This window comes from Scyliorhinus canicula, chromosome 2 (genome assembly GCF_902713615.1).
Source record: "Scyliorhinus canicula chromosome 2, sScyCan1.1, whole genome shotgun sequence".
NCBI classification, from domain to species: domain Eukaryota; kingdom Metazoa; phylum Chordata; class Chondrichthyes; order Carcharhiniformes; family Scyliorhinidae; genus Scyliorhinus; species Scyliorhinus canicula.
Genome location: NC_052147.1, coordinates 939967 through 956285, shown reverse-complemented (window position 1 = coordinate 956285; position 16319 = coordinate 939967). Strand labels below are relative to the sequence as shown.

At 49.0% G+C, this 16319-nt stretch overlaps 1 protein-coding gene across 1 annotated transcript in view; it reads left to right on the top strand.

Moving 5' to 3' along the window:
• LOC119962483 (feline leukemia virus subgroup C receptor-related protein 1-like) overlaps nt 1-16319 on the top strand; it is a 104930-nt gene that overhangs the window by 35077 nt on the left and 53534 nt on the right. Inside the window, exons 5-6 of the mRNA XM_038790427.1 lie at nt 11832-11935; nt 13497-13532. Of these exons, the coding sequence (XP_038646355.1) occupies nt 11832-11935; nt 13497-13532 (140 nt within the window). The remainder of the gene's footprint in view (nt 1-11831; nt 11936-13496; nt 13533-16319) is intronic.

Here is a 16319-nt window from a genome sequence, read left to right as displayed (position 1 = left end):
TCAAACGGATCTGGAGGACAAATCTCTTCTGTCTTGATTCTAGTTGTCAATCTTTTCTCTTTGCCAGCATACAATCCGATTTAGGAAATGATGATTGTACAGCATTCTGAGGCACATTGGTGTATCTGAGTGCAGTACCGTGAATAAAAAAAGGGTTCTAATCTGCACCTATATTTTCCCACTAATTTTGCCACCTTGGCTGTTTGATCCAGAGGAGATATACAGTGGATTCAAGGTGCTTCCCTGTACAGATGGAAGGCCAGGCAGTGTCCTGTCCCTTTGTGCTGTTCCTGCCCCTGCTTTACAGAGCAGTATGGTAGGTGGCACAGCCAATTTTTTTACAAACTCTCCTGGCCAGAGATTTGGCGCTGGTAGAAATCAATAAAAGAAATGTAACTTTTTCATTATTTTCATTTAATTGGTGTAACTGCAATTTGTACTGCAATTCCTGAGTGTCAATTTGGGACATCGATATATTGTACAAAATGATAGTGTCATCTTACCCAGTAAACAGATTGATACAGCGGATGCCGGGTAGCTGGAGTACAGTACTGCTCTGTTGGTTTCTACAGACGTACAACGCAGCTGGAAGAGTGCTGGTAGGAAGTGATGAAATGGTTCATTAAATTGACATTCATTTTAAGTGGTAAAACTTGTAAGGGCTATTAACCAATCCACAGTGAATCACAAACTCAAATTGTCCAAATGGAGCAGAATTTGTTGAAATGTTCTGCCAGTGACAGTTTAGGGTTCAGTCCGAGTGTTTATAACTGCATTTTAAAGGAACATTTATGTTTTTTAATGGCAAATTTTCTGATGGTGAATAAATGGCTCTTCTTCATTCTAGTAGATGGGGCACAACACAGCAGAAAATCCATGTCACAGAAGGGAAAATCTGAGGAGAATGGCTCTTTTTATTGTGTGGAATCTCTGTTATCCTCACAATCTTCCCTTTCCACACAACAGTATTTTATCCAGCTGACACTTTTCTCAATGTCAAAAGGATGAATACGGACTCTCAGAATCATACAGCACAGAAAAGGCCCTTCAGCCCATCGAGTCTGTACCGACGCATGAAAAACGCTGACCTGCCCACCTAATCCCACTTTCCAGCACTTGGCCCATAGCCTCGAATGTTCTGACGTTGCCACGGGCTCATCCAGGTACTTTGTAAAGGATGTGAGGTAACCCACCTCTACCCCCCTCCCAGGCAGCGCGTTCCAGACCGTCTGGGGAGAAACATTTTTCCTCAAATCCCCCTAAACTTCCCTCACCTCACCTTGAGCTTGTGTCCCTCTCGTAACTGACCCTTCAACTCAGGGGAACAGCTGCTCCCTATCCACCCTGTCCATGTCCCTCATAATCCTGTCCACCTCGATCTGGTCACCCCTCGATCTTCTCGGCTCCCAATATAACAACCCAAGATTATCCAACCTCTCTTCATAACTTAAATGTTTCATCCCATACTTCCTCTTTATTGATTTTTATTTAAAAACAAGAATTATTTAAAGCCAATGTCAGGGTCTTAATCTGTAAAACCTGTGCTAGGTCTGTAGGACTGCCACCATTGCCAAACAATATACCAGTGTCCTCTGCTGGAAAATGTGGTGCATCATCAGTTCTGTATGGGCAGCACGGTAGCATTGTGGATAGCACAATCGCTTCACAGCTCCAGGGTCCTAGGTTCGATTCCGGCTTGGGTCACACTCTGTGCGGAGTCTGCACATCCTCCCCGTGTCTGCGTGGGTTTCCTCCGGGTGCTCCGGTTTCCTCCCACAGTCCAAAGATGTGCAAGTTAGGTGGATTGGCCATGATAAATTGCCCTTAGCGTCCAAAATTGCCCTTAGTGTTGGGTGGGGTTACTGGGTTATGGGGATGGGGTGGAGGTGTTGAGGTTGGGTAGGGGGTAGGGTGCTCTTTCCAAGAGCCGGTGCAGACTCGATGGGCCAAATGGCCTCCTTCTGCACTGTAAATTCTATGTAAATTCTATGTATGAACATAGACTTAAACTCTCAGCAAAGGGAGGCAGTGATATTAGAGATGAGTTTGGGGAGGTCAAAGCTTTCTCTCCCTCATCACAACTCTGCGGTCAGCAATTGGCAACCTGCACCAACCATCGTTCTTCACAAGAGAAAATTTATCAGCAGTTTAGGGAAGATGGAAAGAAGCAGGAACTATTGGAAATGGAAACAGTGGAACAGTGGAAACAGTGAGACGCTGTACACTGGGCAACCTCGGTGCTAATTCCTTCCCATCTTTATGCTGCACGGGTCTGGGTCCTGGTGCTGGTGTGCACACTGAGCAACTGTTGTCCATTTGAGTAATTCCCCATCAGTAGACAGGTTAGAATGAAAAACAGCTACAAAGTCAAAGCATCTGTATGTAACAGAGTAGTTAGTCACCATGATCACTAAGTAATATGAAACTTGGGGAAATATCTGTTTACAGCAAGATCCACACAGTGCTGTCCGGCACTTTCAGCATAAACTGATTTGGATGTCAGAAATTTGGGGAGGCGGTAAGAGTGAAAATCCCCTGTAAATAGGCAGTGGTTAGTGCCAGAGGAGCCACTGTAAATAGGCAGGGTTAGTGCCAGAGCAGCCACTGTAAATAGGCAGTGGTTAGTGCCAGAGGAGCCACTGTAAATAGGCAATGGTTAGTGCCAGAGCAGCCACTGTAAATAGGCAGTGGTTAGTGCCAGAGCAGCCACTGTAAATAGGCAGTGGTTAGTGCCAGAGCAGCCACTGTAAATAGGCAGTGGTTAGTGCCAGAGCAGCCACTGTAAATAGGCAGTGGTTAGTGCCAGAGCAGCCACTGTAAATAGGCAGGGTTAGTGCCAGAGGAGCCACTGTAAATAGGCAGTGGTTAGTGCCAGAGGAGCCACTGTAAATAGGCAGGGTTAGTGCCAGAGGAGCCACTGTAAATAGGCAGGGTTAGTGCCAGAGCAGCCACTGTAAATAGGCAGTGGTTAGTGCCAGAGGAGCCACTGTAAATAGGCAGTGGTTAGTGCCAGAGCAGCCACTGTAAATAGGCAGGATTGGTGCCAGAGCAGCCACTGTAAATAGGCAGGGTTAGTGCCAGAGGAGCCACTGTAAATAGGCAGTGGTTAGTGCCAGAGGAGCCACTGTAAATAGGCAGGGTTAGTGCCAGAGCAGCCACTGTAAATAGGCAGTGGTTAGTGCCAGAGGAGCCACTGTAAATAGGCAATGGTTAGTGCCAGAGCAGCCACTGTAAATAGGCAGTGGTTAGTGCCAGAGCAGCCACTGTAAATAGGCAGTGGTTAGTGCCAGAGCAGCCACTGTAAATAGGCAGTGGTTAGTGCCAGAGCAGCCACTGTAAATAGGCAGTGGTTAGTGCCAGAGCAGCCACTGTAAATAGGCAGGGTTAGTGCCAGAGGAGCCACTGTAAATAGGCAGTGGTTAGTGCCAGAGGAGCCACTGTAAATAGGCAGGGTTAGTGCCAGAGGAGCCACTGTAAATAGGCAGGGTTAGTGCCAGAGCAGCCACTGTAAATAGGCAGTGGTTAGTGCCAGAGGAGCCACTGTAAATAGGCAGTGGTTAGTGCCAGAGCAGCCACTGTAAATAGGCAGGATTGGTGCCAGAGCAGCCACTGTAAATAGGCAGGGTTAGTGCCAGAGGAGCCACTGTAAATAGGCAGTGGTTAGTGCCAGAGGAGCCACTGTAAATAGGCAGGGTTAGTGCCAGAGGAGCCACTGTAAATAGGCAGGGTTAGTGCCAGAGCAGCCACTGTAAATAGGCAGTGGTTAGTGCCAGAGGAGCCACTGTAAATAGGCAGTGGTTAGTGCCAGAGGAGCCACTGTAAATAGGCAGGGTTAGTGCCAGAGGAGCCACTGTAAATAGGCAGTGGTTAGTGCCAGAGCAGCCACTGTAAATAGGCAGTGGTTAGTGCCAGAGGAGACACTGTAAATAGGCAGTGGTTAGTGCCAGAGCAGCCACTGTAAATAGGCAGTGGTTAGTGCCTGCCGGGTCCCTGTATCATTTTCAGGGTTAGCTTTGTTTCTCATACAATTACCAAGATACCCGTGCTGAACATTAACATGATCCCAGTAGATTACCAGCAGCCAGTGCTGAACATTAACATGATCCCAGTAGATTACCAGCAGCCAGTGCTGAACATTAACATGATCCCAGTAGATTACCAGCAGCCAGTGCTGAACATTAACATGATCCCAGTAGATTACCAGCAGCCAGTGCTGAACATTAACATGATCCCAGTAGATTACCAGCAGCCAGTGCTGAACATGATCCCAGTAGATTACCAGCAGCCAGTGCTGAACATTAACATGATCCCAGTAGATTACCAGCAGCCAGTGCTGAACATGATCCCAATAGATTACCAGCAGCCAGTGCTGAACATTAACATGATCCCAGTAGATTACCAGCAGCCAGTGCTGAACATTAACATGATCCCAGTAGATTACCAGCAGCCAGTGCTGAATATTTTCCCAGTAGATCAGTAAGAGCTGAACGTATCCCAGTACACCAGTCTCCCCTACGTATCCACGCTTCACCAATATTACTAATCCCCTCCTCGTTTCCACAATCCGTTTTGTGTCTGACATATTTGTTTGCAATGCATTTTACCCCGTGAGACACAGGAGGAACCACCTCATTTTAAAACTTTATCTTTGCAGCTTTTCCTGAGTAACGACGTGGCTTATTATGGTGTGCTGTTCCCCAATTGTTTCCATTTAAAGAATGAAGAAGATTCATTATGTTTTCATTAAAAACCTCTGCATTGTAACTCAGCTGCAAGCAGATAGAATCCAGAGAATCCCCACAGTGCTGAAGGAGGCCATTCGGCCCATCGGGTATGCACCAACCCTTCGAATGAGCACTCTGCCCCTGGCCCACCCCGCCCTATCTCCATAACCCCAAACCTGCCCATCCCTGGCCCACCCCGCCCTATCTCCATAACCCCAAATCTGCCCATCCCTGGCCCCCACCCCGCCCTATCTCCATAACCCGGTACCCAAACCTGCCCATCCCTGGCCCCCACCCCACCCTATCTCCATAACCCGGTACCCAAACCTGCCCATCCCTGGCCCACCCCGCCCTATCTCCATAACCCCAAACCTGCCCATCCCTGGCCCACCCCGCCCTATCCCCATAACCCCAAACCTGCCCATCCCTGGCCCCCACCCCGCCCTATCCCCATAACCCCATACCTGCCCATCCCTGGCCCCCACCCCGCCCTATCCCCATAACCCCAAACCTGCCCATCCCTGGCCCACCCCGCCCTATCCCCATAACCCCAAACCTGCCCATCCCTGGCCCCCACCCCGCCCTATCTCCATAACCCCAAACCTGCCCATCCGTGGCCCACCCCGCCCTATCCCCATAACCCCAAACCTGCCCATCCCTGGCCCACCCCGCCCTATCTCCATAACCCCAAACCTGCCCATCCGTGGCCCACCCCGCCCTATCCCCATAACCCCAAACCTGCCCATCCCTGGCCCCCACCCCGCCCTATCCCCATAACCCCAAACCTGCCCATCCCTGGCCCACCCCGCCCTATCTCCATAACCCCAAACCTGCCCATCCCTGGCCCCCACCCCGCCCTATCTCCATAACCCCAAACCTGCCCATCCGTGGCCCACCCCGCCCTATCCCCATAACCCCAAACCTGCCCATCCCTGGCCCACCCCGCCCTATCCCCATAACCCCAAACCTGCCCATCCCTGGCCCACCCCGCCCTATCTCCATAACCCCAAACCTGCCCATCCCTGGCCCCCACCCCGCCCTATCTCCATAACCCCAAACCTGCCCATCCCTGGCCCCCACCCCGCCCTATCTCCATAACCCCAAACCTGCCCATCCGTGGCCCACCCCGCCCTATCCCCATAACCCCAAACCTGCCCATCCCTGGCCCACCCCGCCCTATCTCCATAACCCCAAACCTGTCCATCCCTGGCCCACCCCGCCCTATCTCCATAACCCCAAACCTGCCCATCCCTGGCCCCCACCCCGCCCTATCTCCATAACCCCAAACCTGCCCATCCGTGGCCCACCCCACCCTATCTCCATAACCCCAAACCTACCCATCCCTGGCCCACCCCGCCCTATCCCCATAACCCCAAACCTGCACATCCGTGGCCCACCCCACCCTATCTCCATAACCCCAAACCTACCCATCCCTGGCCCACCCCGCCCTATCTCCATAACCCCAAACCTGCCCATCCCTGGCCCACCCCGCCCTATCCCCATAACCCCAAACCTGCCCATCCCTGGCCCACCCCGCCCTATCCCCATAACCCCAAACCTGCCCATCCCTGGCCCCCACCCCGCCCTATCCCCATAACCCCAAACCTGCCCATCCCTGGCCCACCCCGCCCTATCTCCATAACCCCAAACCTGCCCATCCCTGGCCCACCCCGCCCTATCTCCATAACCCCAAACCTGCCCATCCCTGGCCCACCCCGCCCTATCCCCATAACCCCAAACCTGCACATCCCTGGCCCCCACCCCGCCCTATCCCCATAACCCCAAACCTGCCCATCCCTGGCCCACCCCGCCCTATCTCCATAACCCCAAACCTGCCCATCCCTGGCCCACCCCGCCCTATCCCCATAACCCCAAACCTGCCCATCCCTGGCCCACCCCGCCCTATCTCCATAACCCCAAACCTGCCCATCCCTGGCCCACCCCGCCCTATCCCCATAACCCCAAACCTGCCCATCCCTGGCCCACCCCGCCCTATCCCCATAACCCCAAACCTGCACATCCCTGGCCCACCCCGCCCTATCTCCATAACCCCAAACCTGCCCATCCCTGGCCCACCCCGCCCTATCTCCATGACCCCAAACCTGCCCATCCCTGGCCCACCCCGCCCTATCTCCATAACCCCAAACCTGCCCATCCCTGGCCCACCCCGCCCTATCCCCATAACCCCAAACCTGCCCATCCCTGGCCCCCACCCCGCCCTATCTCCATAACCCCAAACCTGCCCATCCCTGGCCCACCCCGCCCTATCCCCATAACCCCAAACCTGCCCATCCCTGGCCCACCCCGCCCTATCCCCATAACCCCAAACCTGCCCATCCCTGGCCCCCACCCCGCCCTATCTCCATAACCCCAAACCTGCCCATCCGTGACCCACCCCGCCCTATCTCCATAACCCCAAACCTGCCCATCCGTGGCCCACCCCGCCCTATCCCCATAACCCCAAACCTGCACATCCCTGGCCCACCCCGCCCTATCTCCATAACCCCAAACCTGCACATCCCTGGCCCACCCCGCCCTATCTCCATAACCCCAAACCTGCACATCCCTGGCCCACCCCGCCCTATCTCCATAACCCCAAACCTGCCCATCCCTGGCCCACCCCGCCCTATCTCCATGACCCCAAACCTGCCCATCCCTGGACACTAAGGGGCAGATGTTTCAAAAGGAAAGATGATAAAGTGCCATTTTAACCTGTCAGATGTAGAAGAGGGTTCTGCGGCTAATCAAGGGGGAAGCAAAGCTGTTTAATTTGATCAGGCTAAGGGATCTGAAACGGAACACTCTGCTGTATCTGCACAATGATCTAGTTTCTAGCATAGTGCATTGGAACAGGGCACAGCAGGCATCATTGACCAATCGCCACCTTCTGGCCAGTAAGATTCAATGAACAGAACGCCTCACAATGCTCTTGGCATTACCCACAGCAAGGGCAGCTCTGTAACTCTGTACTTTCTTATTTGGAGGGTAAGATTCTTTTCAGTGTATTTTCTGTCTGTACCGAGGTCTCCACACATACTATCCCTCTTTGAGAAGTAGAATGGCCACCTGCTCCTCTTTGTCAGCCTCGCAATTGGTTGTTGGGATATTCATGACTGGAGTTGAGATGACATTTTCTTTACCAAGTTTTCTTCCTGTTTTCTGGGCAGGTGTTTGATTTTGACATGCCTCAGAGTGTGATTGACACCCATGATCTGAAAATGTGATTGAGATCCATGATCTGCGAGTGTGATTGAGATCCATGATCTGAGATTGTGATTGAGATCCATGATCTGAGATTGTGATTGAGATAGAACATAGAACATTACAGCGCAGTACAGGCCCTTCGGCCCACGATGTTGCACCGTCCTGTGAAACCCCTCTAAAGTCCCTCTACACTATTCCCTTATCGTCCATATGCCTATCCAATGACCATTTGAATGCATTTAGTGTTGGCGAGTCCACTACTGTTGCAGGCAGGGCATTCCACACCCTTACTACTCTCTGAGTAAAGAACCTACCTCTGACATCTGTCCCGTATCTATCTCCCCTCAATTTAAAGCTATGTCCCCTCGTGCTGGACATCACCATCCGAGGAAAAAGGCTCTCACTGTCCACCCTATCTAATCCTCTGATCATCTTGTATGCCTCAATTAAGTCACCTCTTAACCTTCTTCTCTCTAACGAAAACAGCCTCAAGCCCTTCAGCCTTTCCTCATATGATCTTCCCTCCATACCAGGCAACATTCTTGTAAATCTCCTCTGTACCCTTTCCAATGCTTCCACATCCTTCCTATAATGCGGCAACCAGAACTGCACACAATACTCCAAATGCGGCCACACCAGAGTTTTGTACAACTGCAACATGACCTCATGGCTCCAAAACTCAATTCCTCTACCAATAAAAGCTAACACACCGTACGCCTTCTTAACAACCCTCTCAACCTGGGTGGCAAATTTCAGGGATCTATGGACATGGACACCGAGATCTCTCTGCTCGTCCACACTACCAAGAATCTTACCATTAGCCCAGTACTCTGTCTTTCTGTTATTCCTTCCAAAATGAATCACCTCACACTTTCCTGCATTAAACTCCATTTGCCACCTGTCAGCCCAGCTCTGCAGCTTATCTATGTCCCTCTGTAACTTGTAACATCCTTCTGCACTGTCCACAACTCCACCGACTTTAGTGTCATCTGCAAATTTACTCACCCATCCTTCTACGCCCTCCTCCAGGTCATTTATAAAAATGACAAACAGCAACGGCCCCAAAACAGATCCTTATGGCACACCACTAGTAACTGGACACCAGTCAGAGCATTTCCCATCAACCACCACTCTTTGTCTTCTATCAGCTAGCCAATTTCTGATCCAAACTGCTAAATCACCCTGAATCCCATGCCTCTGTATTTTCTGCAGTAGCCTACCATGGGGAACCTTATCAAACGCTTTACTGAAATCCATATACACCACATCAACTGCTTTACCCTTATCCACCTGTTTGGTCACCTTCTCGAAGAACTCAATGAGGTTTGTGAGGCACGACCTACCCTTCACAAAACCATGTTGACTATCTCTAATCAAATTATTCCTTTCCAGATGATTATACATCCTATCTCTTATAAACCTTTCCAAGACTTTTCCCACAACAGAAGTAAGGCTCACTGGCCTATAGTTACCGGGGTTATCTCTACTCCCCTTCTTGTACAAGGGGACAACATTTGCTATCCTCCAGTCCTCTGGCACTATTCCTGTAGACAAAGATGACTTAAAGATCAAAGCCAAAGGCTCAGCAATCTCCTCCCTAGCTTCCCAGAGAATCCTAAGATAAATCCCATCCGGCCCAGGGGACTTATCTATTTTCACACTTTCCAGAATCGCTAACACCTCCTCCTTATGAACCTCAAGCCCTTCTAGTCTAGTAGCCTGTATCTCAGTATTCTCCTCGACAACTTTGTCTTTTTCCTGTGTGAATACTGACGAAAAATACTCATTTAGCACCTCTCCTATCTTCTCGGACTCTACGCACAACTTTCCACTACTGTCCTTGACTGGCCCTACTCTTACCTTAGTCATTCTTTTATTCCTGACATACCTATAGAGCGCTTTAGGGTTATGCTTGATCCTACCTGCCAAAGACTTCTCATGTCCTTGCTTGGCTCTTCTTAGCTCTCTCTTTAGAGCCTTCCTAGCTAACTTGTAACTCTCAAGCGACCCAACTGAACCATCACGTCTCATCTTCACATAAGCCTCCTTCTTCCTCTTGACAAGTGATTCAACTGCTTTAGTAACCCATGGTTCCCTCACTTGACCACTTCCTCCCTGCCTAACAGGTACATACTTATCAAGGACACGCAGATCCATGATCTGAGATTGTGATTGACATCCAAGATCTGAGATTGTTATTGAGATCCATGATCTGAGATTGTGATTGAGATTCATGATCTGAGAGTGTGATTGTGATCCATGATCTGAGAGTGTGATTGTGATCCATGATCTGAGTGAGATCGAGTTCCATGACCTGAGAGTGTGATTGAGATCCATGATCTGAGATTGTGATTGAGATCCATGATCTGAGAGCGTGATTGAGATTGATAGCTTGCACATTGGGATGTGTTCTATTTTATCACAACACTGGCATGTTGGATTTAACGTTTTCAGTTTGGCCAACCTCAGTCTTGTAGATGCCAATGAACAATGTGAACTTGTCCAATCATTTGTCCAGTTTCCCATTGAGGAAGTGGAAACATCGCATTGGTTATTAGGTAGCCTTTGAAATCAGGTCTTGTAATGCATCAGAAAAAATAGCGTCTTGCTGTCCTGTTCTGTGCTTACTCCATCTCCTGACTGGATAGAGTTGTTACACGTGTAGTTGGTGCTTGATGCATTTGTGACTAGTTCTGACCTTCATGGTGTTATGTGTGTTTTGGAAATACTTTCAATCTGCTGTCTTATCAAGCCACAAGAATGGAACGATGACACGTGAGCCAAATAATTTTTGCCCTAAGCTACCTGTTTGAATGTTAACGGTCTGATGTTAAAACTGAGGCTGAAATTTTGCAGTCCTTCACTGGCAGGTTTGAAAGTGGGGGTTCAAAATATGAAGCACGCGTCCTTCCCACCACCCAGCCGCCTAGCCGACCTGTCTCCATGTTACAGGGGACGGTGGAGGTGTCAAGCAGCCTGACCATCCTCTAAGTACCTTGTCCTGGCCCACTGCTCTTCTACCCGCAGTACACAGAAGCCCATGGCAAGCGGGGAGCCCCGCAGCTGGAGCTGCATTGGACTGTTGTTGAGCAAGGGGGTTGTGACCTTCAGAGGTAACTTCCCCCTCACCCCAAGGTCACACCTCCTCATTAACCCTCATCCTCCTGCAACCTCTCAAACCATGCCCCTAATCCCCTCTCCCTCCTCTCTGGGCCTACTAGCTGGGCACCGCAGATACCCTGGACTTATCCTCCACTAACTCTTCTTCTTTGGGGATTGGCCCTAGTCCCAGCAGTGGCTACCGCTCAAACCAGGTGCTGCTGGGACAACAGAGCTGCTGCCCATCCGATTGGTCAACAACTCTCTAGGGTGGTGCTACCTTCCCAGATGGGCTGACGGCCTCATCCTTAGCCCCGTTGAGCGTTAAATGACTGCAAGGCAGCCGGTTTCATCAGGGATGTGTTCCTCAATGACTCTTTGGTGATGGGCCAGAACCCCACATCTGAAAAATCCTGGTCAGAGAGAACCTCACGGTCACGGTCAGAGCAGATTTATATTGTATCTCTCTTCAAGATACTTGTCCAACTGTAGTCCCATTTTACCTTGAAGAGATCTAACCTAGTGGATTGAAATCTGAAGAAATCAACTTTCAGCATCGAGGATAATTGAAGACACAAATAATCCAAAAATTCAATGTTTTTGTTTTTGTAATGAACCCTGTTTTACAGAAAGTTGGTTTTGATTCAGTGGCTTTCTGTGTGAGTATGAGAACAGACCAGATGTGTGTGAATATCTGAGAATGCCAATGTGTGATGAATAAATGTGAACTTGACCCAGTTACCAGTTGAAATGGCATCGATATCAACTTGAGAAAGCTGCTGATTATGTTCTGCTTTCTCTCAGGGTGAAGAAATGAATGCTGGGAGAATTGGACTGACTATTGTGGTTTCTGGGATGGTTGGTTCCATTATCTGTGGAATCTGGTTGGACAAAACCCGAACATACAAGTAAGAGTTAATTCCCAGAAATGGGCTTCCCTTTCTCAAAAACATTTGTCCATGTTCTGATTAGCACAGCGTTGGAGATGGGAAGTATTGGTCTGTGTGTAATCTACCCAATTGGGACCATGGGTTATGCTATTTGGAAATGAACCCGCAATGATTCATTTACACTTAAAATGTTAGCCGAGGAAAGAAAAGTTCCGGCAAAACCAAATGCCTAAAATCAGTTAGTGCAGAATATTATGACTGGCGTCTATGAAGCAGGGACTGCAATGTGACAAAATAATGACCGGTGTTTTATTCTGGGCTGTGATATCAGTGTGTTGTTAACAGAGGAACCCAATTTTATGTCACGATTCCTTGTGTGATCAGTACGTCAAACCCAGAGTTTTTTAATGATGGCAAAGTACTTCCCTAGGGGAAGGATTATTTGTACCTCCCATTGACAGCTCTATTCCCCGTCTCTTGCTCAGTTTGGTACAAAGAACCCAATATATAGAAGAAAACATGATGCCCGAGACTTTGTGCAATTCTTTCCTCAACATTCAATACTCTTCGATAGTCTGCTCTCAGAGTACAGCATGATGAGCTATCTGAGTCAGTGTTGTCTGAGTGTTTTACAATCCCAGTACGACATGGTATAACAGGTCTCTAATATTTCTTGCTGAAATGGATTGGAGTTTTTTTATATAAATGTTAGAGTTGCCAACCAACTTTTTAATCTGCCTGGCTGGGGTTTGCCAATGTAACTAGCATTTATTACAACTTTATAACTTTGTGTGCTTTTAAATGTGAAACTACTGTCTTTACTGTTTAAAATTGGCAGCCAGTTCAGATTTTAAAAACCTGACTATTTAAACCAGCCAGGTACTAATCCTAACCTGTGGCTTGTCACAGACCAATGACGACACAATCAGGCCCTGCGGCAGGACAGCTCTTAATACCAAACTGGGGTTCCCACTGCTGACCAGCTGCTGCTCCCACTCAGTTTGTAGTGTCTGCCAGGTTAGCTTTCTCACTCCCAGATACGGAGGACCTCTCTCCATGTGCATCTGCCTGCACCAAGGTTTCCAGATCCGTGGGACATGCTTTCTGGCTTGTCGTGTCATTTTTCAAGCCCAATCCAGTGCCGGCGGTATGGTCCATAGATCTGCAGGAAATGTGAAGTCTGCACGCTGAGTATTGAGCTGTGATCAGGTCAGAGCTAATTGTGCATTGCAATCCCCACACCAGTTGTTGGGAGTAATGGAACCTTTAGCCCGAATGTGTGAGAAGTGTTTCGGTTTTGCCATTGGCTTCGTCTGTTTCAGTGTGAAGTGACTGAATACCCCATAATAACCAGTAAAAGATTGGAAATACTGTAAAATAATAACAAAGCACTACCCTGTAATCTGTATGTGTCAAATTCATTTTGGTCACAAAGTGTTGCTTCCCACAGTTATGCAGATGTTGTAAAATCTAGAGAGTTGGTCTTTTGGACAAAGTGGTTTGGAATCTGAGCTTATTCGCTGCTGATCTTTGCATTTTCTCCCTAATACTGTTTTGCCTCTTTGCTGCCCTTGAGAAGGAATGTATTCCAAACAACTTTAACTACAACTAACGTGTAAGTATCTTAAATAGTTCTCAAGGTTGGAGTGAAAGTCCCAGAACATTGGAGTCCATATTTTTTGGTTTGTGTCTGGGAAAGAAACTATGAAAATGTCTGTAAATCTGTAAACCCGGTTTGCATTGTAAACGGCACCCAAACTCTGGCCACACCTCCCTCAAAACCCATCACCGAGCACCTCTGCTTCAACTCCCCATTGGCAACGTTAGCAACCTGGAGGTGAGAAGGTGACCCTCCGTATTCTTGCCCTTTGGCAGCCTGCAGCTGAGGGGCATGTATGTTGCCACATGTTTCACCTTTCTGCACTTGTTACCAGCTTGGGATATCCCAAAGCATTTTACAGCGAGTGAAATACTTTTGAGGTGGAGTCAATGCTGCAAGCTTTCCTGAGCAGCAATATGATAATGTTCAGATCATCTGGTTTTGTGATGTAGATTGAGGAAGAAATATTCGCCTGGAGGCCTGAAATAATTCCACAACTTTTTTTCAAACTAGCTCTGGTAATCTCCAGCTGAAAGGCCACACAGGCCCTGGGTTCAACATCAGGAAGATGATACCGCCAACAATGCAGCAGTCACTCAGTGCTGCATTGGAGGATCAGTCCTGGTATATTTTGTATTCGGGACCTAGACCTGAATCCATTAACCCCTGACTCTGAGGTGACAGTGATACTGGCAGAGACATGACTGACAGGGCAGCCTGAAGTGGAGGACCCCCCCCCCCCCACATCGGGACCCTCAGCTCCGAGAATATCCTTCCATATTACAAACTTTCAGAGACACCCTGGACTATTTTTATTCAATAGGGGCATGAGACAGTTATTGGGAGATTTGGCAGATATTTGGGGGAGACAGTTATTGAGGATTGGAGGGTTATTAGGGGGTAGACAGTCATTGGGGTGAAAAGCAAATTACTGTGGATGCTGGAATCTGAAACAAAAACAGAGAATACTGGCCAATCTCAGCAGGTCTGCAGCGTCTGTGGAGGGAGACGGGAGCTAACGTTTCGAGGCTGGATGACTCTTTCTCAAAGCTGGAGAGAACTGGAAATAGGGTCAGATTTATACTGTGGTGGGAGGGCGTGGATAGGGGGCCAGCAATGGAAATTGACAAAGGTGTCGTGGACAGAAAGACAAAGGGAATGTAAATGTAGTTGATTTAAGGCAGAGAAGGGGCTGATAGCGACACAGAAAGAGATTAGAATGTGTGAACGGCAGAACGAAGGGGAGCAGAGGGTCAAAGGGCAACTAGGAACAGAAATAAAAATGGGGTGAAGGTGGAGGAGAGAGTACACAGTCTGAAGTTATTGAACTCAATGTTCAGTCCAGAAGGCTGTAATGTGCCTGATCGGAAGTTGAGGTGCTGTTCCCCCAGTTTGCGCTGGGCTTCACTGGAATGTTGCAGCCGGCCAAGCACGGACATGTGGGCGTGAGGGCAGGACGGGGAGTTGAAATGGCAGCGACAGGAAGGTCTGGGTCCCGCTTGCCGATGGACCAAAGGTGTCCTGCAAAGCGGTCACCCAGTCTGCGTTTACTCTCTCCAATTTGGAGTAGATTGCACTAGGAGCAGCAAATGCAATAGACAAGATTGAAGGAGATGCACGTGAAGCACTGCCTCACCTAAAAGACAGTAAGAAGTCTTACTACACCAGGTTAAAGTCCAACATGTTTGTTTCAAACACGAGCTTTCGGAGCGCAGCTCCTTCCTCAGGTGAATGAAGAGGAAGGAGCAGTGCTCCGAGAGCTAGTGTTTGAAACAAACATGTTGGACTTTAACCTGGTGTTGTAAGACTTACTGTGCTCACCCCAGTCCAACGCCGGCATCTCCACATCATGGTCACCTAAAAGAGTGTTTGGGGCCTTGATGGTGAGCAGGGAAGAGGTAAAGGGGCAGGTGTTACACCTTCTGCGATTGGATGGGAAGGTGCCGTGGGAAGAGGGTGAGGTGTTGGGAGAGTGGACCAGGGAATCCCGGAGGGATCAGTCCCTGCAGAAAGCTGAGAGGGGGAGTGACGGTGAGATGTGTTTGGTGGCAGCATCATGCTGGAGTTGGCAGAGCTGGCGGAGGATGATTCTTTGGGAGGGAGGGGAGGGGCCGAGGGCAGAGATGCAGGAAATGGGTCAGACACGGTTGAGAGCCCTGCCGACCACAGTGGGTGGGAAACCAGGATTAACGATTAAGAATTCTATGGGATTGGATTTGGATTGATTTGATTTGATTTGATTTATTGTCACATGTACCGAAGCACAGTGAAAAGTATTTTTCTCCGGCCGAGGGAACGTACACAGTACGTACATAGTAGACAAAAGAATAATCAACAGAGAACATTGACAAATGATACATCGACAAACAGTGATTGGTTACAGTGTGGAACAAAGGGCCAAACAAAGCAAATACACGAGCAAGAGCAGCATAGGGCATCGTGAATAGTGTTCTTACAGGGATCAGATCAGTCTGAGGGGGAGTCGTTGAGGAGTCTTGTAGCTGTGGGGAGAAGCTGTTCCTATGTCTGGATGAGCGGGTCTTCAGATTTCTGTACCTTCTGCCTGATGGAAGGGCCTGGAAGAAGGCAATGGCTGGGTGGGAGGGGTCTCTGATTATGCTGCATGCCTTCCTGAATCAGTGTGTGGTTATTGTAATGCGTACCGAAGCACAGTGAAATGTATTGTTCTGCGGCCAAGGGAACGTACACAGATCGGTCCATACATGAAAAACATCGGACATTCGTTCGATACACAATGTAAATACATGGACATCGGGTGAAGCATACGGAGTGTAGTACTAC